Below are 26,193 nucleotides of genomic sequence, written 5' to 3' on the forward strand. Positions count from 1 at the left end.
TTTGCGAATTCTTTTTTTTATATATTACTCTTGCGGGCTTATAGTTGAGAACTTGAGATTTTACAGTATAAATATATTTGAAAACATAATTCAAATAGTGATTTTTGGATTGGTGAAAAACATATTTAAGGCCAGTAAGAGAGAGCACTGAAGGTATCTTTGATTCTCTATTTGAAAGTGCTTTTGGAAACAGCCAGAAAATAGCTGGCAAAACCGCCTATACTTTAAGATACATGTTTACATTTATACAGTGCCTCTGTAATTCACACCAAAAAAGCAAGCTTTATGAGCTTATATCACAACACAGCTGCAGCGGTAATATACGAATTCAATTTTAAACCCGAATCCCTCATTCTCAGCTGGCTGAGAACATATCTTTCTCAGGTCGTCGAATATATCACATTGTTATACAAAATTGCCTTTTCCCCATGAATCCAGAAAGAGCATCTTAAAATTATGAGATATCTTCAACTGGCTGAATGGCTGATGCTGCGAGTTGTTTTTCAAACAAATATTTGCCTGTTCTCACATAAAGTACAGATCGAATGACCAGATTGCAACCGAGTGACAGTCAATGGAGTTCATTCAGCATATGGCTGTGAGTCCATGCACAGATGCACCAATTTTCTCTGGTACTGCCCAAAATATTCACCGACTGCAATAACATCTTCATTCTCTGGTCCCAACCCAGGCAAGTGTGGCAGCTTGTCCTTGATTGAAGATTTGGATTCATCATCAGAGTTTCCTGATTCAGAGATGATGGTGGCATGAATTTCTCGGCAAGCAAGAATGAACATAGCGGCAGTGTCAGGTTGTTGGACCTCACGAAGTGCTGCCAATGCCCCTTGCATTGCACCAGCTGCAACATACAAAATCAGAGCCCTGCATTTGGATCATCGATAGGCTTAGAACATGTCTGAGAAAACAACTGAAAAGAAAACTGTAACAAGTGAAATGGCAAACCTCCATATGTTGTGTTCAGCACGGAGGACGTGTGCAGCCCATCTTAGCAACACCCTGGAACAACAAAAGAAGATTAACTAAGATTCCTTAACCACATGGATGACAATCTCCATGAATCAAGAAAATGCTTAATTCCAAACATTGATTAACACGGCAGTCAAGTCATCAATTAACGTGTTCTCAAAATAAACCAAACACACATATATTTAGCTAGGAGAGAACCTTGCATAATCAGATCCTTTCAAATGGGTGGCAGCTAAAGTAGCAGCATCTGTCCAGCACCCCGCGTCTTGTAACTGCATACGAGATGACATTAAAATCAGTGAAAGAAGAAAAGTAATATGGAGACCACTTAAATGCATGATGTATAGTGGAGAAAATTTACACCCCTCGGTAAACAACTAACCGAACCCAGAAAACACCCCAGCTCTTATACCCATTAATGACCACTGGATTCATACTTTGCTCCATCTATTTTTCCCCCCTCAAAACATCATGAGCTAAGCAGACGCATAAGTGGTCATACAAAAGTATCACCCCATACAAACCCGATACAAGCCGGATAAGATTCTACAGCATCCAAGCCACAATAGGATGATACAGACCAAAAAAACGTCTGGAACAGAAATTAGTTTAAAGACATACCTGGGAACACGCCTCTTGATACCTTCCTACAGCACAGAGAAGATGAGTACCCGACAGCGACCTGTCAGTCCTGACCATGTTGGCTGCAACCACCTAATTTACAGGGGGAAGTACCCAAAATTTATACAGTTAAACCACTTTATTCCAGTTACAACATGTATTTTCAGATCATGAGGTGAGTTTAAAGCACTCTCACCTTAACAGCCAGTTCAAGAAGAGACTTTGACACAGCAGAAGAAAGAGCAACTGCACGTAAAGCATTAGCAGAGAAGTATTTGCTCTCAGGAGGAGTGGATAGCAATAAACTGACTGCAGCTTCTAAGTTCCCGACCGACACAAGCCTAGATTATCAAGAACATAAATAAGTTGAGTTCATAGAGTTTAATCACCACAAAGTACATTAAGAAGTTTTGCTTTCTTCTTAACAAGCCTAAATTTGAATAGTACAAGTAACTAGATGAGTCATTGAGACTATGAAGATTGCATTTCTATCAGGATATTCATCTACAGTCTACTCTGTGCAAGCCTGGGACCAAGTCTTTAAAGAAGATAAGAGAGCTCAGCTAAAATTGGGCTACTTGTACTTTGTCTTGCATATTTATTGAAAGTATATATATGGAGTTTTACCACAAAAATATGTTCAAATTATATTAACTAAACCGGTACAACTGAGAAGGAAAAAAAAATTCAATAAAAATGAGAATGATATGAAGCACTCACTCGTGTACACGATTCTGGATAGCCTCTTCTCCCTCTAGCTTCTCGTGCCATGGAATACGTTCACTTGCATTTGCCCACAGTTCTTCTTGTTCAAAAGCCATCAACCTGAGCTGCCCTTGGCTCTGGTAACCACAAAGACCAATTTTTTTTTTAATGTGGAGACAACTTCTATCAATGGAAGATCACTTACAAAGATGTTTTAGACTTAGAAGGGCGATAGCTGAAAGTTTTTTTTTTTTCAAAAACTTAATAAAGATTATTCTAGAACATATGACTTACTGTTGCAGCTTTCTTTTCTCTTCCAGAAACTGATTTTCCTTTTGATGTTATCCTACTCAGCATAGAGGCATCATCAAGCTCTGGAACTGATGCTGATACAGTGGCTTTCTGTGGAGACTTATTTATGGACTTGTTCATCAAATAGTTAAGAGCATGAGGCAGTTGCAGCCAGAAAAGAGCTTCAGAGGATTCACCAAAAATTGCAGCAGCAAAGGCAAATCTCACAGAACAGCCTTTGTTCACCACCTTTGCATATAATTTAGCCCTCTCGTCATCCAGTATGCAGCCTTGGCAAATGTAACATTAAGAACATATTAGAACATAACATACCAACATAATAACAAATGTTAGCTGCAACATGAGTAGAAACGTCCATGAATCTCTGACCCACCCTCTTTTCGATAAGGTTCTAATACTTTAAGCAGCAATTCTGGTACAACAGGGTCACCAACAGTTTGTATATCCATCATGTAACTGCGAAGATCCTCACTGGACTTGGGAGTTCCCGGAATGAGGTGAGGCCTCTTCTCTAAAGTTGTACTGCAAGTATTAAACCAGGAGGGCTTTACACCCAATTGTAAGATCATGCGTAGTGCCTGTAATTAAAGAAAAACAAAATTCTTGTGGGTCAGTACTGAACTTCTACTAAATTCTCAATAAAAAAATGAAACCGAATGTGGTTATTGGGTCCAATCTTAACTTTTCTCAGTAAATTCTATTACTTTTCAGTAAAAAATTTAATTCATGGATCTCTTTCCTTTGCTCCACTAAACATCACTGAGTTGAATTAAATGGATTCATTGCCATATGTGATACAAGCATAAACCTCCCATGGTAAAAGGCATGATCAACAAATAATCAATACAACTGGAACATAACAAAGTGTTTCAGTACAATTCAATAAGGAAAATAGAAATATAAAAATAGTAATTACCAGGGCATGTGGTGTGGGAAGTAGTATCGGAGAACATAAAGGCATGGGACGGAACCTTTCTTTTATAGATCTGGGCTGGTGTGCAAAACCAAGTTTTTTGTCAATTCTGCACAAGAGTAAGATTATTAATGCACAGAAAGAGACAACTCCCATACATATCATGAACATGTCCCCACCCCATTATGACTAAAATAAGTTGACATAATATAAATTATTCATGAAGCCAACAAATCTTACACATACATATTGATCTCAACAAGGCGAAAGCTACTATCAGCTCCAGCTATGCACAATAACAGTGGATCATTCTTGTCAGTTCGCAAAGGCAACCAATCAAGTTCCAAAACAAGGGTTCCAGGAAATTGAGGCTGTAAGAGAGAATTCGCTAAAGGGTCTGGGGAGTCCTGCAATTTGAGTTATGGACAGATGATAAGAAAATCACTAACAATTTAAGGTACAAGAAAAAGCATCTCAACTTAACTCCAGCCGTAATCACTTCATTTCGACAAAGAGGTATTGTACTTAACAAATAGCAGACTTATATATATGGATCAAGGAGCACTGGGTTATGTTAATACCTAAAGCTTAGTCACATCCTATGAAAATAGATCCATAAAAAGCACCTATAAGACCAAATGTATAGTTAGTATCTGGTTTTTTCTTTCTCTTGAGAGAGAGAGAGAGAGAGTTCAGTACATTATGCTTATGAATTTTAAGAAATGTTTACTTAGGAAGTCAACAAGAGTCTGGATGAGTAATGAACTCAATAAAGCACCTAGGATACCAAATGGTATCTGGTAACAAAAAATTAATCAGTATACAAAGACTAATAGTTTCAGGAAATGTTAAGTTTTGTGTGTGTGTGTGTGTGGGGGGGGGGGGGGAAGGAAGGGAAGACTTCAGTACTCAATAAAGCACCTAGGATACCAAATGGTGGTAACAAAAAATTAATCAGTATACAAAGACTAATAGTTTCAGGAAATGTTAGTTAGGAACTCAATAAGAATCAGGATATGAGTGATGAACTCAATAAGTACACTCTACAAATATTTCAACCACTGCCTACTCAAAACCGAAGTTGGAAAAGAAAAAAAAAAACACGTCATTGACTCTGAAGTCCAGCAATATTCAAAACCAAAAGTGGCATATATAATATATGCATATTGAAAATGAAAAGGAATAGTTATATAGTTTATTAACACTTACAAGATCAAATACGGAAAATGTATTGTCATAAAATAGTACAGCAACACGCCCCCTACTACGGTCTCCAGGAACAACAGGTGAGAACTTAATTCTCCGGATACCCTCTCTATGAGTGTTAAATGAAGAAGAATGCCCAGTTGTTACATCCCACCAGCGAATATTTCCCGACCTGTCCCCCATAACCTGAAAATTGATTCACATAATGGATATCAAGGGGTAATTGAGATTTGATACTAGTACCAACTAAAATAATTTGTACAAAATCTGTGATACATACCACATGAGGGAAACGGTACGCCATTGCTGTAATCAGTCCATCAGATGAGACAAATGAAGAAGAAGGCCACTTTGGTCTGGGAAACAAAAGATAAATACTTCCATTATGAGAAAAAACTGAAATTATATAAAAGTTTGTGATAAATTTATACTAAAATATTCAATATGTGACACTTTCTCCAATTGTCATCTCCATTCAGAAGAGATCCAAAACCTCATTACAAGACCAAGTTTACTAGTCAAGAAGCACCTTTACAAGATATTAGATATTAGATATTATATTAATCTTCTTCATCTGAAAGAAACTAATATGCCTGAGCAATTAGGACCAACAAGGGTGGAACAGGAAGTCAAAGTGTAGCTGCATTAATATACAGAACTCAGAATGCAGTAGTCATATTGTCAAAGACAACTACCTGAAGTCACGAATCCTTCGGCCATGAACCTCAAAAACACCAAGAGCACCATTTGATAGTGCAAACGCAAAGCTTTCGGAAGTGTCATCTTGGGATCCATCTGAGCCCTCTACATTCCAGAAAAACTTAAAAACATTACTTTTGCTTCTTGAACAGTTTATCCAATCAATAGAAGCAATACAAGCAACTGGAAAACTTAAAGCTTATCAAGTAAATGAACTCACTAGAATCAGATGATGCATTAGAGGAGGATGTCCCATCTGATGCCCTAGATGTCTGATCTGTGGGGGGTAATGATTGCTTAGCAGGTGCATTTTGAGGAGGGCGTGGAACTGTTGGGAGAGTCCATTCCAAAACCGTAAATGGAAGTGCTAGTGATCTAAGCTACATGAGATATGAAGCATAATGAATACCAAGACGAGGGATCAAGAATTTTAGACTCTAATCCCACCTTATAAGATAAAAAGAAAAAATAAATAAAAATTATACAAGTGGGAGAAGTTGAAATATGCATATAAAGAAGAATAGGCGGGTTCTTTTCACAATAGTTTAAAAATTGTAAATTTCTGTTTAGATTATGTAATGGATAACAAGAATCAATTGCTTGAAACTATTTCAAGTTGGAATAAAGAAGAACCAAAATTATTAACAAATTTACCATTATAGGAGTCTTTGTCATAGCCCAAACCTCTACTGGTGCATCACGGAGCAAAATAAGAAGGTACCTGGAATAAGCAAAAACGTTACAATGAGTAGCTCAGAAGTTAAACTGTATGGACCCACACAAATGAAAGTACAGGGAAGGAAATAAAAAAGCACTAAAAGGAAGAAGACAGCCGTTCATAATAGGCCACAAGTTAAAAGAACATTATCGAATTATGTTTTAATAATAATAAATTTATAGTAATTTCATAATCCACAGGTACAAACCTTCCAGAGGAAGAAGTCCTTAAAGCTCTTATGGGTGCACGTTCAGGCTTTTGCAAAACCCGAAATGGTTTATTTAGGCCACTTCTAAGACAGGTCACAATTAGCCTGTTGATAAAACCTCCAGTTTTTTCACTTACCTAAATCAACAAAAGTTTATGTTACCTACACTGGAAAGTATAATGATTTTTTCATCGGAACTAGAGATTATCATAGTTGCTGTAGTTTTTTCTTTAAATGAAAAATGGCATTAATCAAAGACAATTCCGAGAATCAAATCAGCTCAGCTAGGGATCTACTATGATGCACCTCAAACAGTTGATGACATTTTAATTCACATGCAACATACCTGAGTGTATGAAAATGAAACCAGTCTAGAATTTCCAAGCCATCGTAATCCCCTAACAGTCCCGTTATGAACAGAAAAACTTGCAGCGACAGCATTGGCAGAAACATCAACAATATCAATTATCCCACTTTGAGTTCCCAAGGCAACCAATGGAACAGCTACAACAGGATAGTTTCCCCCACCTTTACAAATAATTAACTTAAAGGGTATCAAAATTTATCCCAGCTGCTAGTTCATAAATAAAAAATATGCTTTAGAATTATGAGAGGATGAACTAACGGCCCAAAGTAGCTGTTGAAGAAGGCGAAGGTACAGCTAGCATAGTCACTGCTGAAGAAAGAAGCTGAAGCTGTCCTACTAAGCTAATCTGCATCAGTAATTCGGCTTTGTAAGCATGCATGAATTGGAAATCTTAATGTTGCCCTAAATGGAATACGCAGCATGACAGTTTGACTTTATATGACTATAACAACAAGAAAATCGAGAAACAGAAAAAATAATCTTCAACTTTTTAAATTTAAAGCTTTAGCTCTTCATTCACCAATAACAAAAACTGGTGTTAGGATTATGTCACCATTGGTGCAACATGGCATTTAATGTGAAATGAAAGCAGTTAGATGAACTGAATTTACAATTATTAAGTATATACATATAAACCAGGTCTTCTTTGATCTACATACAACCATTAACGTACATATATTATAGTGTGTTGTGCATAGGCACTGCACGTACGGTGTACCAGTGGTCGTGGGTGCCTTTATTGGGGGATGCAAAGTAGGTTGTGTGACCAATGAATACCTACGTCTCATAAATTATATAAGGAGGGAAGTACCATCTAATCATCAAACTAGCATCCATTTTTCATGCAACATGACAAATTGTCCAGACAGAGAACCAACCAGTGAAAGCCATTTACCATGACAGTGGAAAAGATAATCTACAAACCAACCTTAAGTGATATTTCTGAATGGCTGATGGTAGAACTTGAAGATCGGCTTCTGCCACCATTGCTCTGTTCTGATTGCTTACTCGCTTCCATCTCAACTCCTCCAGTAGAAGAAACTACAGTATTTGTACTGGTTCCAGAAACCAGCACTTCAGTGATATTAGAAACCACATCCAGGTTTTTATCATCTTTGCGATTGTCTTCAGGCCCTTCAGCAGTCAAGAGCCAGTTCCATATTTTTCCATCATCAGAAATGGAGATCAAATGGGTTTTAGAGAGAACAACAGGTTCGTCACAAAAATCAAAAGGATTATCAAAATCCACGGCAGAGAAAGGAGAATCAGGTTGATCAGAATATATCTTGCCGATGTTTTGCAAGGTCGAATCTGATTGGGAAATGGCCAGAGCAAGAACTGATGGAGAAGGGACAGATGTGCCAATTGAGGGCAACAACTCTTCCATTGAACACATTATGTGCACCTGTTCTCCTCTGCATATAACACGACATGCATAATAAGTACATTCCCTTAAACGATTCAAAAAAAATTCAAAATGCCAACTGATAACAAGTCTAATCACAGTCAAAAGTATATCTATAACATTACATTACACTAAACGAAAGGTAAACATTTCCTTGCCGGTAATTCTATACGAACATCAATCCTAGCATCTCTTTCCCTCCTACATTGTGATTACATTTTCGAAATTTAAACATATCACAATCATAACAATCAAATTCGAGCACATACTCTTTTCGGCGCCAAGTACTAAGCCTCCCATCAACATGACCACAGTAGAGAAACTCGTTATTCGGATCCGGCAACACATCCAGAAACTTCCCACACCCCCGAGGCAATGCAGCCGAAAACAGCTGCGTCTCGTACTGCAAATCAAACACCACCAGCTCCCTGGGGAACGTAACAAACACAATGTGCCTCCATTGCGGCGAGAAGGCAATCCTCGCAACGTAGAGCGGGAACGCCGCAGAAGCCGACGACGACGACGTGCTCCCGGCGACTCCTCCTCCTCCTCCTCCGGCCAGGTCCCTCTCCAGCTTCAGCAGCTCACTGCATTCGGTCCGAATCTGAAGCTCATTGATAACCACCTCGTCCTCCGTCTCGCCTAAAACGGTGACGGAGAGCAAGAAGCCTTTGAGTCCGACGACGCAGAAATGGCGGGAATCGAAGGGATCGCGGCGGATGCAGGAGAGAATCTCCGGCGCGGCGTCGTATTTCCAGAAGCAGCGGCCGGTGGAGGAGGCGTAGAGGGAGAGGGAGGAGAATCCGAAGATGGCGGCGAGGAGGTAGGAGTCCGGTCGGGCCTGGACCCAGCAGAGGTCCTGGACGGCGAGGCGGGAGTTGTTGTTGGTGTCGGAGTCGAACCAGAGGACCGGCGACTTGAGGCGGAGGTCGAGGAGGGCGATGCGGCCCTGGCGGTCGCCGGCGGCCAGGAGGAGGTGGGAGCTGGAAGGCTCGGTGGAGAGGAGGTCGCGGCCGAGAGGGAGCGGGGTCCACCGGACGGAGGTGACGAAGGGGGAGAGTGATGACGTGGCGGTGGAGGCGGCGGAGGAGGATTGGGATTGGGATTGGGTGGGGGGAGGCATAGGGAGGGAGACGACGAGCTGCATTGAGCGGGTGTCGAGGACGGAGATGGAGCTGCCGGCGGGGAATGCGAGGAGGCCGGAGGGGCTGACGTCGGCGGATCCGAAGTTGTTGCGGCTGGGTGGGCCAGGGAGCATGCAGTCCCAGCAGTCTTGGACGGTGGACGTCGGCGCCGGTGAGGGTCTTGGGCTCGACATGGTTGCGAGAGAGAGAGAGAAGGCTCCTCCTCCGCTTCTTCTGGTGAGGTGAAGAAAAACAGATCTCAGGTCATTTTCTGATCTGGTTTGCTTCTTCTTCTTGCCCGGATTGATAGCTTGGTCTGAAGGCTCTAAACTTTCGCTCTGTAATGGTGAGAGCTAAATCAAGATCAATGCAATGAAAATTCAAATGTAATTTTTTTTTTTTTTTTTTTTTTTTTTATCGGGATGAGGTATCAAGTTAATTCGGTTGTGTTTAGAAAGTTACTGACACACTCGCTCAATTAGTATTTGGATTCAAATCTACGAATGTATTCTAATAAAGTCAAATTAATCTTCTTATAAGAGTTAGTTAGGACTCAAATACTAGACATGGAATTTTATGATAGAGCACTCGACCAAATTTGGTATACCACACTATTTGGTTAATTCAAAGATCTTATGAGGGTCCATCAAATCCAATTTGTGCTTTTAATAAGTAGTAATACCCCAAATCCAAAGTGGTGTAATTTTGACGGAGCTTAAGAAAAGGGTAGGTTGATCCACTTAATTGAGCCCATTTATGATACTCAAATCTTTTCCTCCAAGGAAGAGGAATACTTTTTATGTTCTATAATTCAATCTTCAAGAGAGCACCAATTGGGTATGTGTGCAACCGAAATCCTTTCTTTTAAAAGACCCAGATCAATCGATGATTAATCAAATGGTCTGAATGATAGAACTCCCTAAAAAAAAAAGAACAAAAATGATATGAAGAAGATCTCAGATTTATAGATAAATTGAATATTTCGTCATCTTCGCAATGATCATCAAACGATAGATCACGATGTAGATGAAGCAACTCAATCTTCACAAATCGCTGAGAAAGCTATTGAGTAGAAACCAATGATCAAAATATCGAGCATCGAGGAAATATTGATGGTTCGGAAAATGGAAATTACGATGGAAATATCGAGAAAGTTTCTATATCGATAAATTTTCAAAAAAAATTATGGAAATTGGGAGAAAATCATTGAAATTTTAAGTGAAACTTTGTGAACTACTTATTTGATCAATTATCTATTATATTGGGAAGAAAGAGAAAAAAAAAAACAAACGGTGACCAAGCTTCATTTCATAGTGAATTATAGTAATTTAGAGTAAATGTTTTTTTTTTTTTGAGAGAATTCATCAACCACTTTATTAATAATAATCAAAAGAAAAACTACAACTTATAGATGTAGAAACTACATCAAAATATAAAATAACAAGAACAATACTAGATGCAAAAATGCATCGGAAATAAAACCTAACAAGGGTAATGAGGGATGCAATTAAGCATTTGATGAAGCACCGGATATAATCCGGGGTATGTAAAACGGTACCAATAGTATGGCCGACCATACTTCCACGCAAAGAAATACGTCGAATAGAGGGTAACCTTCTATCAAAGTAACCGCCGGTAGTGTGACCAACCTTGCCTACTCCATGCAAAAAAATACACCGAATAGAGAGCAATCTCCTACCTAAGTAACCAAAGAAGCAGATCCAAAGTGCATAACAATTTAGGGTCCAGAGAAAGTCTCCTGGATCCCAAATGCGAACCCGAACAGCAATGGGCTCATACACCAGTTGCAAAGCCCCAAACATGAAGACCCAACCCAACACCCTACTTGGGCCGTCCACCAGAGCAAAGGCCCAAATTTTCAATGTACAAGCCTTGTTTAGTTTGCAAGCAAAATTTTTGTGTGAAATGGATATAAACTACAAGTGTGATTTTGTATGCCAGCTGCGCTTAATCTGGGTTGTGTTGCGGTAAGAGCTTCAAGAAGCCAACGCCACAGTAATCCAAGGAGTTACCTCATTCCGAGACCACAAGAACCCCCTTCTCCTTCTCCACCCACTAGGATTTTGGATAGACCATCTGATGAACGACGCCCTCCGTTTTCTCCTCCACATCACCCGGGAAATCAATCAAACTTTGCAAGACCCTCAGCTGTGAGTTCTGCACATTTGGTCCCAGAAGCTCACAGTCATGAGTTATCCGTTTTCTCCTACCTAAGTAACCAAAGAAGCAGATCCAAAGTGCATAACAATTTAGGGTCCAGAGAAAGTCTCCTGGATCCCAAATGCGAACCCGAACAGCAATGGGCTCATACACCAGTTGCAAAGCCCCAAACATGAAGACCCAACCCAACACCCTACTTGGGCCGTCCACCAGAGCAAAGGCCCAAATTCTCAACCTGCTTTGGGCACCCAGAAACGCTCTGGACACCCATCCCTTCCCTGACCATGGCCTCGATCTCTGCTCCACCTCCCTTTGTCGGAGAAAGAGCATCCCAGCCCCTCCAACTTGACACCGATCTCCGCCACCAAGGCCACCAACCAGAACGCAGATCCCGCCCAGAATACACTCTCTGCTCCCCTCTAATTGCCGCTCCACCGCACCAGGAAACTGGGTCGAAACCTGGCAGATCCCCTCACTCAGCCACACTGCCACCAATCCAAAGCCGCACGTCGGTGACTTGAGTCGTGCCCGAGTTGGCCGAAGACTCTCGATTCTCGGTGCAAATCCGATCCTAGAAAGCAACACAGCCATGGCTTCTCCCCTTTGAATGGCAGCCCGATCAGAGGAGATCTGAGAAAAAGAAAATGTCACAGGGCGAGATATGAACCACGACCTGATACTAGGCATGACAGGAGCCATGCGCAAGATAACCGACACCGAGAGCGGTACCGGAACAGCAGTCCATCGACGATGGAGGAAGGTACAGAGAGGCCGGAGGCGGCCCTCTCCCAACCCTAGCAGAGCAAACCCTCTAGGTAACATAATTTAGAGTAAATGTTTGAAGTTGCCCGTATAATATTTGGTATTTTTATAATATATAATTCTAATTAGAAATTCTATAAAGTTGTAAAGCTATTCAATCAATAAATAGAAATGAATTAATATTTCTACAACATGGCATAAGTATTTAGGAATGTTAGAGTCGAAAAACTAAAAATCTAGAATTGCTGAAATTATATCTTAGAAGTTAGAGGTTTAAATTAATTGTCTAAAGAAATTAGTAATTTATTCTATCAAACAGCGTATTAATAATAATAAAAAGTATAAAAGAACTAAAATCAACTTCAGTCGAGTTGGTTGGGGTGTTTTTTGACTTGATATTGGAGGAGACAGATTCGAATCCTGACTCTGTCAAGTTTTTCCTTTTCTTAAAGAAGAGCAAAAGCTTTAGCCTCTTTTTCTTCTCCAACTCCAACAGATTCCCTATTTTACAACAATCTCTAAAAAAATCAAAATATAGGGAATCTGTTGGAGTTGCTCTAAGTCCATGGACGTGATCACCAACTTTAATATATTGTATAATGAACATGAAAAATAGTGAATTTTCGGTGGAATGGTGGATGACAATGCAGATTGTAAGATCTCATTGACACATGCAATAAAGAGTGGGATCTTGTTACGTATGGCTTAAACCCTATGCTTGTGTTGGTGCATTCATCCTAATGACTTGTATAAGTTGAGCATTGATGATGGCAGCTGCAAGCAACATTATAGCAATTGGTTTGGTTCCCAGAAAACCTTTCATTGCAACTTGGAGAGAGGCAAGTATTTCAGTTGGAACAAGGACAAAAACTGGTCAGAATCAAATTTATTAGTTAATAGTTTCCTTTTTTGTTTGTGATTGAGATGTCCTGCAGGCCTAGTGGGCTGGCTAGTCCATAATGCATATATGGTCTGAGTGAGGTGGCCCTCGTGAACAGTCTGAAAACGATGACCATTAAAACAACGTTCAAGCCACAGATGCTTCAATTCGTTACCTTGGTTAAAAACTAAAAATATTAAATGGTAAAATGATGCGAGTATTCTACAGTACTTTAGAATATTGAAATTTTGAAACCGGAAAACTATACAACTTTAATTTAGGTCCGTGGCTTTCATCAAGTAGCAAGTGAAAGCCTGATTCATAATCTTTCAGGACATATTTGTTTGTTGGGTGGGCTCAATGACAACCAAGTGAATAATAGACTTTACTGTTGGATTGGATCGAACAATGACTCGATTGACATTACTCTCACTCATAAGTTATTGCTTTTACTAAAACAGCACAATACACAATCTTCTGTAGCTTACCTGCGAGTATACACATGGAGAAGAGGAGGAGGAGGGCATGTGTTATCAGCATATGTTATGATCAGATGAGATGTGAACCCTACTGAGGTATAATACATGTTTAGTTTTCTTGATTTGTTCTTCTTCTTTGTCCGAGTTAAAGTAATAGAATCATAAGGTGTTTGATAAAATACTTAACAAGGATGTTTCTTAATTACTCAGCTACACACATAGTATTTAAACCGTCGAATTATTGGGCTTACTTTAGAAAGACGGAAGGAAATGAATTCACTTGCATATATATATATATATATATAGGAGAGTCAGGAGAATGGAACTCATGGTGTGGAATGAATTCATAATGTAATTCTGATTGACTGTAGTTTTAAACTTTTGAAGATGAAATCTGCATCTATACATGGGGCGAGGAACCTCTAGCATCCCTGAAACTTTTTCTTCCTTTTTTTTTTTTTTTTTTAACAAGTCACAACGTGTTGATAAAATGCTTAAATTAAACATGTAGCCCTCTCTAATGCCAGAGAACTGAAACCTTGGCACAGAAAAGCCCAATTCATTGAACATGATCACAATGGTGGACTGACTCTGATCATATATACATGTCACCTGAAAAGATATATCATAATCAGATTAGGTGTGTCCTGAGCCCTGACATTGATCCCAGGCTTCCAAGCAATGAAGTAATATATCTTTATTATCCAAAAAAAAAAATGAAGTGACATCTTTATCAGTCTGAGATAGACCCACGTACACAGCTTGCAATCAGCTGGAGACAAAGCAAACGCCAAATATTTTGAAGAGAAACATAAAAAATACTTGTACTTAAACAATTTGCAAGTACCATATGTGAAAAGCAGGTAAGCTATCTCCTCCCTGCAGTTTCCTTTGGCACTCACTCACTCAAGTATCAACTTTGGCTCCCTCTCCTTCTCTGCAGAAATTGTTATCCACTACACAGTGGCCCCTGTCTTTCTCTCAACTTGAAAATGCCTCTACATAACTAGTGTGCACTTTGAAACTCTGAAACCGGGAGACATTTGCCATGTGCTTCACACAATGAGCTAATCATGTTACTGTTTGCGGTGTACTCCATACATTGAGCTAATTCAACGACTCTCGGCCGTGGAGTCTCAAGACTCCTGAGCGCACTACAGAACACTACCCGTGTGCCACACTAGTTACCGTGCAGCCATTTTCTAGAGCAGACAAGACATGCAATGTAGTGTCAGGGTGGTGTGAATACTCAATGCAAAGGGTGCTTCACCTTTACAGTGCTGTAGCTGCTGCAGAAAAGTTATGTCTCTCTTTTTTCTATTTATGGACTGAAATAATGCACTCGCTTCAAAATGGTGGGTTAGATTTCTCTGCATATTTTCTGCTAAAACAGTAACACCAACATAAACACCGTGAGCTGCACAATGCCACGATGTTTGAATTATTCACTATGTCTAATGTGAGAGGCCCCTGGAGGTACCATTTGGATGCGTCAATCTCATCACCACTGACGATATCAATGCATCCAACGGTCCATACGGATCGTTGTGGACCACCAATACACCGTTGGGGAGGTTAAGGTACGCAGTTGAGGTTATGACTTATGAGTCCTTCAATTGCATTATAAGGCCATAGAGTCATGTTCCCCTGGTCAGCAGCTGACCAGGGATTTCATGGTCAATCACCGTCCGATTGAAATCGGACGGTTGACAGCTTTCATCTTTTAAAAAATTAGAGAGTTGTCAACCGTCCGATTTCAATCGGACGGTGATTGACCATAAAATCCCTGGTCAGCTGGGGAACATCTCTGTAAGGCCATACTTGATACTCCAACTCAAGTGCAATGGACAAGAGGTACCATCACAAGTTAAAAAACTAATAAAGGAGATATTAGAACCCATATCTTGTTTGTCTCATCTTCCAAGTCCTAGAATCTAGATAGGTATCAGGTATCTATCTGTGACTTATAATTGACCTAACATTCTTTACCATCATTTAAATTTTTTGGAACATGATTTTGAATCTGCTAAGTAAGATAGGGTGTCGATTTTAAGCTCTTGTTTGTGTCTGGGCCAAATTGCTAAATGGGTATATGGTGAGGGACAAATTTTTACAGAGGCACAAAATTGATAGTTTGATACCCACCCACCCACAAGCCATAATAAGTCTATTTTAGGATCCCTCACTTAAGAAAAGATTGAACCTCAAAAACTATGGTAAACTCTCTAAATTATTGGGGGAAGACAAAAGCATTGGAAAGCTACCCTTCCTCTCTCCCCATGTACTACCCAGCAAAAACTGTCCCTTTGCACAAACTTAGAGAATGAAGGTGGGGAAATAGTGACGGGAGCCCATCACTTGTAATTTCTAAAGCTCCATGAGACTCTAGCAAACCCCAGAGACTCAATTTTTTCCTTGGCCAGCTTCTTTCTTTTGCCTTTGAGGGCGTTTGCTATTCTCTGCTTGTGTGTTTTTTTAAGATGCCAAGGCCGGGTCCGAGGCCGTATGAGTGCGTCAGGCGGGCTTGGCATAGCGATAGGCACCAACCCATGAGAGGCTCCATCATTCAGCAGATGTTCAGGTTCTTCTGGGTTTGGTTTTGTTTTTGTTTTTGTGCAAAGGTCTCTGCTTTTGTACATTTTGTTGATTGCCCAGCCCACTGTGTTTTTTGATTCAGGGTCGTCAGTGAAGTTCATAGCTCCAAAACGAAGAACAACAAGGAGTGGCAGGAAAAGCTGCCCATGGTGGTTTTGAGAGCAGAGGAAATCATGTATTCCAAAGCCAATTCAGAGGTGCTTCTCTTCGATTGAGCTGGGTTTTCGGTTAGGATTTTCTTCTTGCATTCAACTTTTTCTTAGCTCTGTGCCCTTTTGCTCATTTTGCTTAGTGTTACTGCTTTTAGGCTGAGTACATGAATTCTGATACGCTATGGGATAGAGCAAATGACGCCATTAACACAATTATTCGAAGAGATGAGGGCACTGAAACCGGGGACCTTTTGCCGCCGTGTGTTGAAGGTAAACCATTCTACTGATTCCTTTTCGTGGCTTGATGTTATTTTCAATGTACAAGCCTTGTTTAGTTTGCAAGCAAAATTTTTGTGTGAAATGGATATAAACTACAAGTGTGATTTTGTATGCCAGCTGCGCTTAATCTGGGTTGTGTTGCGGTAAGAGCTTCAAGAAGCCAACGCCACAGTAATCCAAGGAGTTACCTCATTCCGAGACCACAAGAACCCCCTTCTCCTTCTCCACCCTCTAGGATTTTGGATAGACCATCTGATGAACGACGCCCTCCGTTTTCTCCTCCACATCACCCGGGAAATCAATCAAACTTTGCAAGACCCTCAGCTGTGAGTTCTGCACATTTGGTCCCAGAAGCTCACAGTCATGCCAACCAAAGTAGTAACCTGACTAACCCTCGGCATTACCCATTTTCCCTTGAGAATCTTCCTGGTGGCCATAACCAGGTAACAACAATGTCAACCAACAACCAATTGAACTTAGGTTCAGTATATCCATTGTATTATGGATCTCACTATCAAACTGAAGCATCCCAGTTAGGTCCTCAGGTCCCAGAAAATGCACATTCTAGGACTATATATGTTGGTACACCAGTTACATCAATTCAGGAGCCTACCAAGCAGAACATTTTCACCTGTCAAAGGGCTGAAAATGTGTCACACAGAATTCCCCAAGTAGATGTCATGGACATCCAGGAGAAGCCACGAGAAGCAGAATATGATTTATCTTTGAGGTTGGGTCCTGTCTCACATTTATGTACTGATAGAAGCTTCGCCAGTGAAACGGAAGATATTGGTTCGAGTAATTCTCAAGAGGGTGGAAAGTTCAACGATTATTCACCATCTATAAGTAAGGAGTTCTGTTTCTTTCCTACTAAGACTGCTTATGATCCCTCTGAGTCCACTTCAAGCATGTGGAATTCAGAGGGTGAAGATCGGAGTTTGGAGCCAACTTTAAAGAAGCGCAAAGCAACTTTTAGAAACAATGAAGAGGATGGGCAATTTTTCTGCCAGCCACCTGGCCAGCCCAACAAGTTTCCTGGTCGATTTACAGGGCCAGGTTTGTAGGCATTCTTTTCTTTTTGTAGTATATATATGCTTTAAAGTTCAATATCTCAATATAAGGTTCTGAATCCTTTTATGAGAACTCTCTTCTTATGTAGCTCTGATTGTGAAATTTCACAAGTTCATGTTACTTGCTCCTTTTATGAGTCATGCTATATGATCAATGTAAACGTGACATAGCTTAAGGTTGAAACATGAAACTTTCTGCATATCTGACAGAAACTACTAAGATCAGCCAATATTGAATTACTTACATTTTTAAAGTTGAATGAAAATGATAGAAACAAATTTGTGTATAAAAGATATGAGAATTTCTGGTACTGTTTAAGATGATAGCATATAGGAACTTCAATGTTTGAGGACTTCGCTGCAATACATTGGTTTTTCCCCAGAATCTCCTCTCCCCAAGACCAAAACGAAATATTAAGGAATTCTTTTTTTTGTTTTGTTTAGTTATTAACTCGACAGTTCCTATAGCTTAAATGTTGAATAATGAGATTGAATCCTTTTAACTTTGAAATGGTCCTTAGAAGAGAAAACCTTTGCTATTTTTTTTTTTTTTTTTTAATGATGGATTATAGCTTTGCCTTGTCATTAGCTGATCTTCAGACTGAGAAAGTACAGTGTTTGAAGATCATTAAGATACTTTCAATTCTTCTAAATATTATCAATTCTCTGATGGTCTGTAAAGAAATCCTTTGTTGTCAGAATGGTTTAGGGTTTATAGTGTGTGTACACTGCACACAATGGTTGTGGGGAAGACAGGCTGAGTTGGATCTGGGATGTATATTATCTCGTTGTGGTGTTTGGTGTAAGTGGAATGACTAGTCCATAGGAGAAAGTACCTGAAGTTTGCATTTTCTGTTTGTTGATTTCACATGTGGGACTGTTGAAAAACATACCGAGTGACCAAGAAAAGATACTGAGTGGGGCATTGTTGTGACCTGTTCAAAAAAATTAGTACACTTTGATGTATATGATCATTTATTGTTGCATATGACAAGAAAGACCAAGACTTGACATGTAAGAGAAGAAAGAAAGAAAATACTAGTCTGCAGTGACCCCAAATAAAGAGACAACAGTGCTGGGTGAGAGATGCAGAAGCATTGAACCTTGTGGTGTTGTGGTGGTGATGGCGGAGCAGCAATAGGAGTAGAGGCATTGGGGGATCGGATGGTAATTGCGACCTTCTGGCCTTGCTCGCAGTTGCCACCGACAGTGGAGATGGAGTAGTGAGAACCAGTAGAAATAAGAGCAGAAGTGTGTTCTACTGTTCTTCCCTCAGTCCCTCTAAAGAACAGAAGTGTTTACTGTGTCTTGGCCTTGCAAATGAAGGTTATTTATAGGAGAGACTCAAAGTGGAGAATTTAGAATTATGTGCTAACAACACTTTGATGGCATCATACCATTTTTAGTAAATCTTCAAAAATGAAATGAAAAGAAAAACCCATGTTTATTTTAGCTTTTGATTATGGACAAGTGTGTTCTTCAGTTGGGTATACATTGCAGATTTACAGCAATAGAGAACATACTGTGCCAAGTGCCAACAACACTTTGATAGAATCATACCATTTATATTCAAAAGAATTGTAATATATTATAACTGATGTATATCATTGATCTCAAGTTACTATGATCGAACATCAATTTATTGTAATTACATGACAGACTTGATGATAGAGAATCGAACATGTCATCATCACATGCAAGTGAAGAAGGAAATGACTAGTGTGGAGCTGATGAGCCCAAGTAGTAAAGATGCAACAGTAGTATGGGCGCCTGAAGGCGGTGGTGGAGCAGATGTTGGAGAGGAGGATCCTACAGTGATGGTCACCTTCTGGCCTTGCTCACAGTGGTCGCCAACGGTGCAGATGAAGTAGAGAGAACCAGCAGAAATAAGATTCACATTCACCGGAGAAGCAATCACGATTCCCGGGTCACTGCAGTTGTCATATTCTTCCTTAGTTGCTTCTGCCATAGTATGATTTCCAGTCCAATTGAATGCTGCAATACAGAAGACGGAACAATTAGTAAAACTGCTCAACCAAGCTGTTTACCAATTAGAGTCCAAAAAAATAAAAATAAAAAGAATCGTAAGTAGTGTTAAAGGACTTACAAACGACATCGCCCAACTGAAATGTCTTAGAGGCAGCCCAATCTGAATGGAAGGAGGTGTTGGGGGGAAGAGTCCAGCCGAAGCTGTCACCAACAACTTATTCTGCTGCTGTTGCACCCTTCATCAAACCCACCATAACAACCATTAAAGCTTAAGCAAGCTATCATACTATCCCTGCAGCTTGCCATTTTCTAATACCTTGTATCTCAGTTTCTCTACAGAAGATCAATTGCTGGAAGTCAGAACTCAAATATGGTTTTCGATGCATAGAATTACATTAGCCAGATGGTATTTATAGGCCGCAATGGTAATACATGTACGACTTGGCTAATTAACCTTGAACTATTAAACTTGTTATGATATTGCATGAAAACACGTTGCGTTCCGCCGCAAATCATGAACTTTGAATAAGCTAGCAGCTGTGATTGTTGAACCAGTTCATTGCGTAATGCCTCTTAATTCATGTCTCAGACTCGGACCGGCCCTTTTTGAATCGGACTTCCTGAGATAACACAAGACCTGGTCTTTTATTTCTAAATCTTTTCTTTTCAATGAGCCTATGAGGTATCTTGGGTTGATGATTTTGAAGATTATTAGCTACAGATGAGAGAAAAGGCACCGGCGGCCTGCCCTGAACCCAGAATCATATCCTGTTCACTTTTTACCTTATCCCAAGTTCCCAACAAATATGCCATGTGAGGAAAACAACGGTTCAAATTGAGGAAAGTGGAGACGAGTCAAAGAAAAGAAAAGCACACTGTCTTTTGAATTTGCCAGCTTTCATAACCTGGCCTATGATACTCGTACACATCCTGCAACCTATTCTGGCTAGAGTGCCATGGTGCGAGTTCAAGTGAAGCACGCAAAGCAGAACATTCCAACCTCAATTCAATAATTCACACTTGCACGTACCCGCATGTGCAAAGTGCCAATGCTGCTGTATTCATGAGCCAATTAATCCTCCACCACCCACCTCATCATTTTTCTCTACCTATAATTACTCCAACTTGGAAGAAAATCATATCCAAACTTGAATTGAGTAGCACTACTATCCACCTTAATTTCTCATTTATTCCTAACCAAGTAATACGCAGAGACTCGCAGGGACTACCTGAGCAACACATTACTCGAAGAGATGGATAGCCGTGTGGCTTTGATGAGCTTCGTGATGGTGGCTTTGCTAATGAAGGGTGCAGCTGCTGGAATTCACAGTGTCAATTGGACTGTCCCCTCCAATAAGTCAGATTACACCACTTGGGCTAACACGACCACTTTCTATCTCTACGACCAACTGCGTAAGCTTTTATTTCCATAAATCACCTTCTTAATCCATTGATTCATTAGCTTTTCAGTTAAGTTGAGAATAATATTGATGTTGTACCAATTAATAGTTGGTGATCATTGTGCATTAATTGTTTAATGCTTGCGGTGCTGAATGAACAGAATTCAGGTGGAGTGGGACGCACAATGTGGCGAATGCAACCAAGGATGAATATGATAACTGCTTAAAGACTGCCAAGGTACTAAGTACCTCGTTGATCACTCTTATCGATCTTAATACTTCTGGTCCTCACTACTTCATATGCACCATAGACGATCACTGTGAAAGTGGCCAGAAGCTGGCCATCAACGTTACCAACGTTATCAGTCCCACGTTAACTACTCCACCGCCGCCACCAAGCTCAGCTTCAGCTCTGGCTGTTGGGACTTTATTTGCAATCGTGAGCTCCATCATAGTCACATCGTTCATTTATCGCTTCACACTATACTAATGATTTAGTTTGGTCTTCCTTAATTTCGTTTTAAATTTAATGTATTTTATATATTATGCTTGTTTTTTTATTGAGATGTTTTGGTTTTGGTCCTTCTCCTTTGTATCATCAATATTTTTCTTTTAATTTTATGGAGCGATAGAGTGAGAACTTTCTTTTTTATCTCTCATTTTTCTAAAGAAAAATATCCATTGCTCTTATTTTTTTGACAAATTATGATTATGTGGGCTAATTACAGTCCATAAGCTCATATAGGGATTGTACAATTGATGCAATATGTGATTATTACTATATGGGCTAATTGCAACTCATATAGGCTAAGAGTACTCATGCAAGTGAGATTTAGTACGCCAAAGGATAAGTGAATAACTTATTCTATTCCAACACGGTAGAAAACAATCATGGAAGATGTTTTTGTTCAAAATCATGATTTTCCCCTAAAATAGTGGACATATGTAATTTTAGCCAAAAAAAACTGCGTGAGTCCACAATTTTAAGTGAAAATCATGATTTTGGATAAAAAAATAAATTTTGAGATAAAGTTTTGGGACTGATTTTCAAAGTGTTAAAAGGGAGCTTCTATTCATATCTCCAAATTTGACATTTGGACCTCCCCACTTAATAGACCTCCAACTTACTTTTACCAATAACCATTTTGCTATCTACACCTCTCTAATCTTCATATAATGCCCATCGTCTAATAAAATCAATAAAACCCCTTTTTTTTTTAGATTCTATTCATACTTTCAAAAATCATTAGTTGGACCTCCTTTAGTTTTTGAAGATTTGGAATTGTAGCAATTTTTTTTTTTTGGAAGTTCATCCTCCATATATGAGTTACAGAGGTGCTAGCACTTTTTCAATGAATTGTCAACTCTTGGTTAGCGTAGGCAACAATACCATGTTTGCTCATCATCTCGTACAAATATGTTTTCCAAGTATTATTTTCATTGCATTTAGGTGTCATTGTCTCTAAACTGATTCAATAGCAACTTGAAATGAACATGGTTCTTTTGTTTTAGATATGTATGGGATAGTGGAGGAAATTACAATAATCAACCATGAGTCTAGTGCATTCTATATAGATTTATATCATAGGGTTGAATTTTTTATCATATCTATAGAATAGTTCCACATAAAATTGCTCTGACTGATGATGTGCGGGAAGATCTTGTGGACAACTACCCATTGCTGCGTTTATCATATAAACGTGCTGGAGTACTGCTTTTTATCGTCGCTCGTTCATATGTTTGTTTGCATTCAGAATGAGTAAGGCTTCATCAATTGAGGTGTCTTTGTATTTCTCATTTTCTCTCCTTTTATTTTTTATTTTTTTATAGCGCAGTGATAGATCTTGTAAATTGTCAGCTATCTGAGCAAGGAAGTCTATCACTTTAAGAGGACAAAGTCAAATTCTGAAAATTTTGATTACAACGTTAAATAACTTTTGGCGATATATATTTTAGCGTTTACATTGGAAGAGAAAGTTTTCCCCAAGTTGAAGAGTATTACTGTTCGTAGAGATAAGGAGAGATTTTTTTTTTCCTTATTTATGTCTTTATTGGTAATTTGACATGAGTTGACAAAGTCAACTATTATTTAGAAAAAGAGAAAGGTCCAAATACCAATATTGGAGGTATGAATAGAAACTCCCGTGTTAGAATATCATACCACATCTTTTGATGTGCTTAACCTCGCTCGCACAAGCACTGTTAAGTGTTAACCTTACTTAATTTCCATAAGAATCATTGGTCTTACACTCTTACTTGCAGGAACACTGTTAACATTACTTTCCATATGAGCGTGGGGACTTGATTATATAGGCATGTACATTATTAGTTTCACTTGCTATGAAAATACTTGTTTCACTATATTTATATACTTTATAATTCATTAAGCTTTGGCGTTTCCAGAGGTAAATTGGTGGGAGCTTAAATCATTTCATAATTTGGGCTTGCATTGTATAGTAATTTCATTTATGCAATCAATATTGTATTAAATTCAAACACTAGCTTGGTCTGTCCCCAGATCAATCTGCCATATGTATTTGTATACTTCAAATCAATTCATTATGGTGGCTTCTAGCTAGCTAGTTCACGAAACTCTTTTAATTACGAATATCAAGTTTTGCCAAACATTGAACGGGAATCATTTATAAACATTGAATAACCAACCGATTTGGCCAATGGAATACAAAAATCATGAAAAAAATGATACAAAATCTTCCATTAATTAACATGTGTACTATTAAATATAGTTCAAGAAAAATATGACTGCAGTGGATATGACTGCAGACAAGGCAGTACCAATGGTGAGAGAAGAAGCACTGTTCCATCTCCACCAGTCGTCATCATCATCACTGTTATCATCTCCCGGTGCATATTGACCTGTTCCTCCGATTGTAATGGCCACCTTCTGTCCTAAAACGCTGCAGTGATTGTCCTCGGTGCAGATGAAGTACCGAGTACCGTTAAGCGAGCTCAACGTAATTCTTGCCGGGCTGGAATCATAGAGAGCAATGGGGTTCGACTTTGTGCAGCTCGAAAAATCAGCCTGTGTCACTTCAGCCACCGTGTGCGGCCCAGTCCACTTAAACACTGCAACAAATGTTAAGCATATTAGCTACCTACGTTCATCTCAGCGCTACTAATAGTTGGCCATGCAGAGATCGATCCGTCACACAAGAAATGATCGAGAATTAGTAACTTACCGACTACGTCACCGAGCTGAAATCGCTTCGAGGCGGCCCAGGTGGAGTAGGCAACTGAACCAGCAGGAGGAATGTTCCAGCCTAAATCTTCTCCGACGGTGTAGCTCTCAGCGGTGGCACCCTTCAGTAAGGCCAGTGCTACAACAAGAAGCGAGCACCCAATTAACCCTAGTTGAGAACTAACCATGTTTGATATGAATATCTCTGTGTTTTCTTGCTTTGGAAATGTTATTGCATATGAACCGGTTTGTGACGAATACTTATACGAAGAGAATGATGAGCAAAAGCCAAGCTTTAGCTAGACTTAGATTTAATCGTACTGTACGTACCTAGCAAATTCCTTACTTTCAAAATAGGCGACTACTGATGCCAACTTTATCAACATCTAGAACAAGTTTGACGCTGACTGTTTTCTTTTATAATATTAAACAATATACCGTATTTTACATCGACAACATATTTCTTTCTTTAAAGAATTGCGGTCTTTCTGGAAGCAAAGACCCCCGTGATATTTTCGGAAGCTACGAAACCTTTATGATTCAAGTCAATGTATGTAGATGCCAGATGGTAATCTTTTCTCAGTTCGGAATATTGTTACTACCACAAGCAAGATTTTTATGAGGTCACCCTCATGTCTCAACACTAACTCGATATTTTAGTTCAACCCTAAAAAGATATAAAGACATGTTTCACTTATTCCCTTCAGGTATATGTGTTTCTTCAGTTTGTCGATCTGCCCTGTTCTTAGTTCGAGGCTCATATATTAGGAGTGCGCTTTATTAATTTGTTGCCTTCATATATATTTTAGTTCTGGATGAACAATGTTAAATTATTGACTATCAACTATTGTTATTCATGATAATTTATCATAACTTCGGCAAAACAAAAAACAGGAAGATATTATATATACCGAAGCATGAGTCATGACTACACTGACTAGGTTGTGATGATGACATAAAGCTATATATAATCATGGGTTATGTATTACAAACCTCAAATTCAAATACGTGTTAACTTGTCCTTGTCTTTCTTTTCTTCATCTCTCTCTCTCTCTCTCTCTCTCTCTCTCTCTCTTAACTCGATCGGTAGCCTCTGTTTCTGGTCTATGTCCGTGCTTATTTACAATGAGAAACGTATATGTGCGAAGAGAAAAATGAGAAAGGGTTAGGTATGTGCTTCCTTTTATTTGTTGTTCAATTATACAAGTATGCTACAACATAAAACTTCCTTTGGGAACGCAGAGGTGGGCAATATTTGCTACCTTTGGAAAAGAGTTCTGTTTTAAAAGTCATTCTGTGACATAGTAATAATTTTCTTTCTTAATAGAAATGTTAACAACCAAAGTTGACTATGGAGCAGCATGGACAAGGTATGGCCATTTTTAATTGATTCCAATCCATTTTGATAATGGGACAAAGACCCTATATCTGAGGGTCTCTAGGCTTTGGATCGAAACCACGTGGCCTATCTCGATTTTTGGGGTCCTGCGTGTGCCATGTGGTTATGTTATATCTAACCAAATATTTAATGTAGCTTCGAATTAGACCCAAAACAGTGTATCATAAGGTTGTCATTAATTGAAATTTCAACACACCGGCCAATTGCAAAAGCTCTTGAAGCAATATGCAATTAATAGCTTTTTTGAATAAGTACGCTATTAATAGCTTAGTTTGGCCAGAAATGTCATGTCTATATACAGTGACAGCTACAATTGAAAGTTATTTCTTCATGATGCCCATGATGAACTATATATTTGCGGTCGGTCTGGGTCTAGGGCCGATTAAAAAAAATGAAGCCATCATCGTTTATATACATTCACGTTAAATGATACATAACAATGGATGAATTAATTAGGAGTTTTCAAATGGTGCCTCGGTTAGCCAGCCTTTCTGAAATGAATCTTTTCTCATATTTCACATGAGTTGGAAATGGTCACCCATC

At 39.3% G+C, this 26,193-nt stretch overlaps 4 protein-coding genes across 5 annotated transcripts; 2 read left to right on the forward strand and 2 right to left on the reverse strand.

Moving 5' to 3' along the window:
- Positions 1-141: 141 nt before the first annotated feature.
- LOC133710000 (uncharacterized) lies at positions 142-9,657 on the reverse strand. Its single transcript, XM_062135974.1, has 20 exons — positions 8,411-9,657; positions 7,665-8,151; positions 6,995-7,082; positions 6,716-6,897; positions 6,370-6,506; positions 6,098-6,164; positions 5,664-5,823; positions 5,440-5,548; positions 5,025-5,100; positions 4,748-4,930; positions 3,785-3,945; positions 3,542-3,647; positions 2,999-3,203; positions 2,608-2,894; positions 2,329-2,450; positions 1,805-1,949; positions 1,609-1,701; positions 1,186-1,259; positions 964-1,017; positions 142-882 (listed from the first exon to the last, which is right to left on the reverse strand). Exons 1-20 carry the CDS (start codon positions 9,457-9,459, stop codon positions 582-584), a joined length of 4,086 nt encoding a protein of 1,361 aa, XP_061991958.1. The 5' UTR covers positions 9,460-9,657; the 3' UTR covers positions 142-581.
- A 6,090-nt stretch (positions 9,658-15,747) lies between these two features.
- LOC133710010 (uncharacterized) lies at positions 15,748-19,658 on the forward strand. Of its 2 annotated transcripts, none has more exons than XM_062135984.1 (5): positions 15,748-16,148; positions 16,245-16,359; positions 16,470-16,584; positions 16,711-17,649; positions 19,323-19,658. In XM_062135984.1, the coding sequence occupies exons 1-5, from the start codon at positions 16,048-16,050 to the stop codon at positions 19,532-19,534; spliced, it is 1,482 nt and encodes a 493-aa protein (XP_061991968.1). In that variant the 5' UTR covers positions 15,748-16,047; the 3' UTR covers positions 19,535-19,658. The 2 variants fall into 2 exon arrangements, with proteins under 2 accessions (XP_061991968.1, XP_061991974.1); XM_062135990.1 differs by lacking the exon at positions 19,323-19,658 and adding an exon at positions 18,363-19,264 and having other exon boundaries at positions 15,751-16,148.
- Positions 19,659-20,756: 1,098 nt separating this feature from the next.
- LOC133710027 (umecyanin-like) lies at positions 20,757-21,742 on the forward strand. Its single transcript, XM_062136002.1, has 2 exons — positions 20,757-21,065; positions 21,214-21,742. The coding sequence occupies exons 1-2, from the start codon at positions 20,906-20,908 to the stop codon at positions 21,540-21,542; spliced, it is 489 nt and encodes a 162-aa protein (XP_061991986.1). The 5' UTR covers positions 20,757-20,905; the 3' UTR covers positions 21,543-21,742.
- A 1,961-nt stretch (positions 21,743-23,703) lies between these two features.
- LOC133726948 (stellacyanin-like) lies at positions 23,704-24,569 on the reverse strand. The gene is made up of 2 exons (XM_062154585.1): positions 24,253-24,569; positions 23,704-24,139 (listed from the first exon to the last, which is right to left on the reverse strand). The coding sequence occupies exons 1-2, from the start codon at positions 24,437-24,439 to the stop codon at positions 23,790-23,792; spliced, it is 537 nt and encodes a 178-aa protein (XP_062010569.1). The 5' UTR covers positions 24,440-24,569; the 3' UTR covers positions 23,704-23,789.
- Between the last annotated feature and the right edge of the window lie 1,624 nt (positions 24,570-26,193).

This window comes from Rosa rugosa, chromosome 1 (genome assembly GCF_958449725.1).
Source record: "Rosa rugosa chromosome 1, drRosRugo1.1, whole genome shotgun sequence".
NCBI lineage: Eukaryota > Viridiplantae > Streptophyta > Magnoliopsida > Rosales > Rosaceae > Rosa > Rosa rugosa.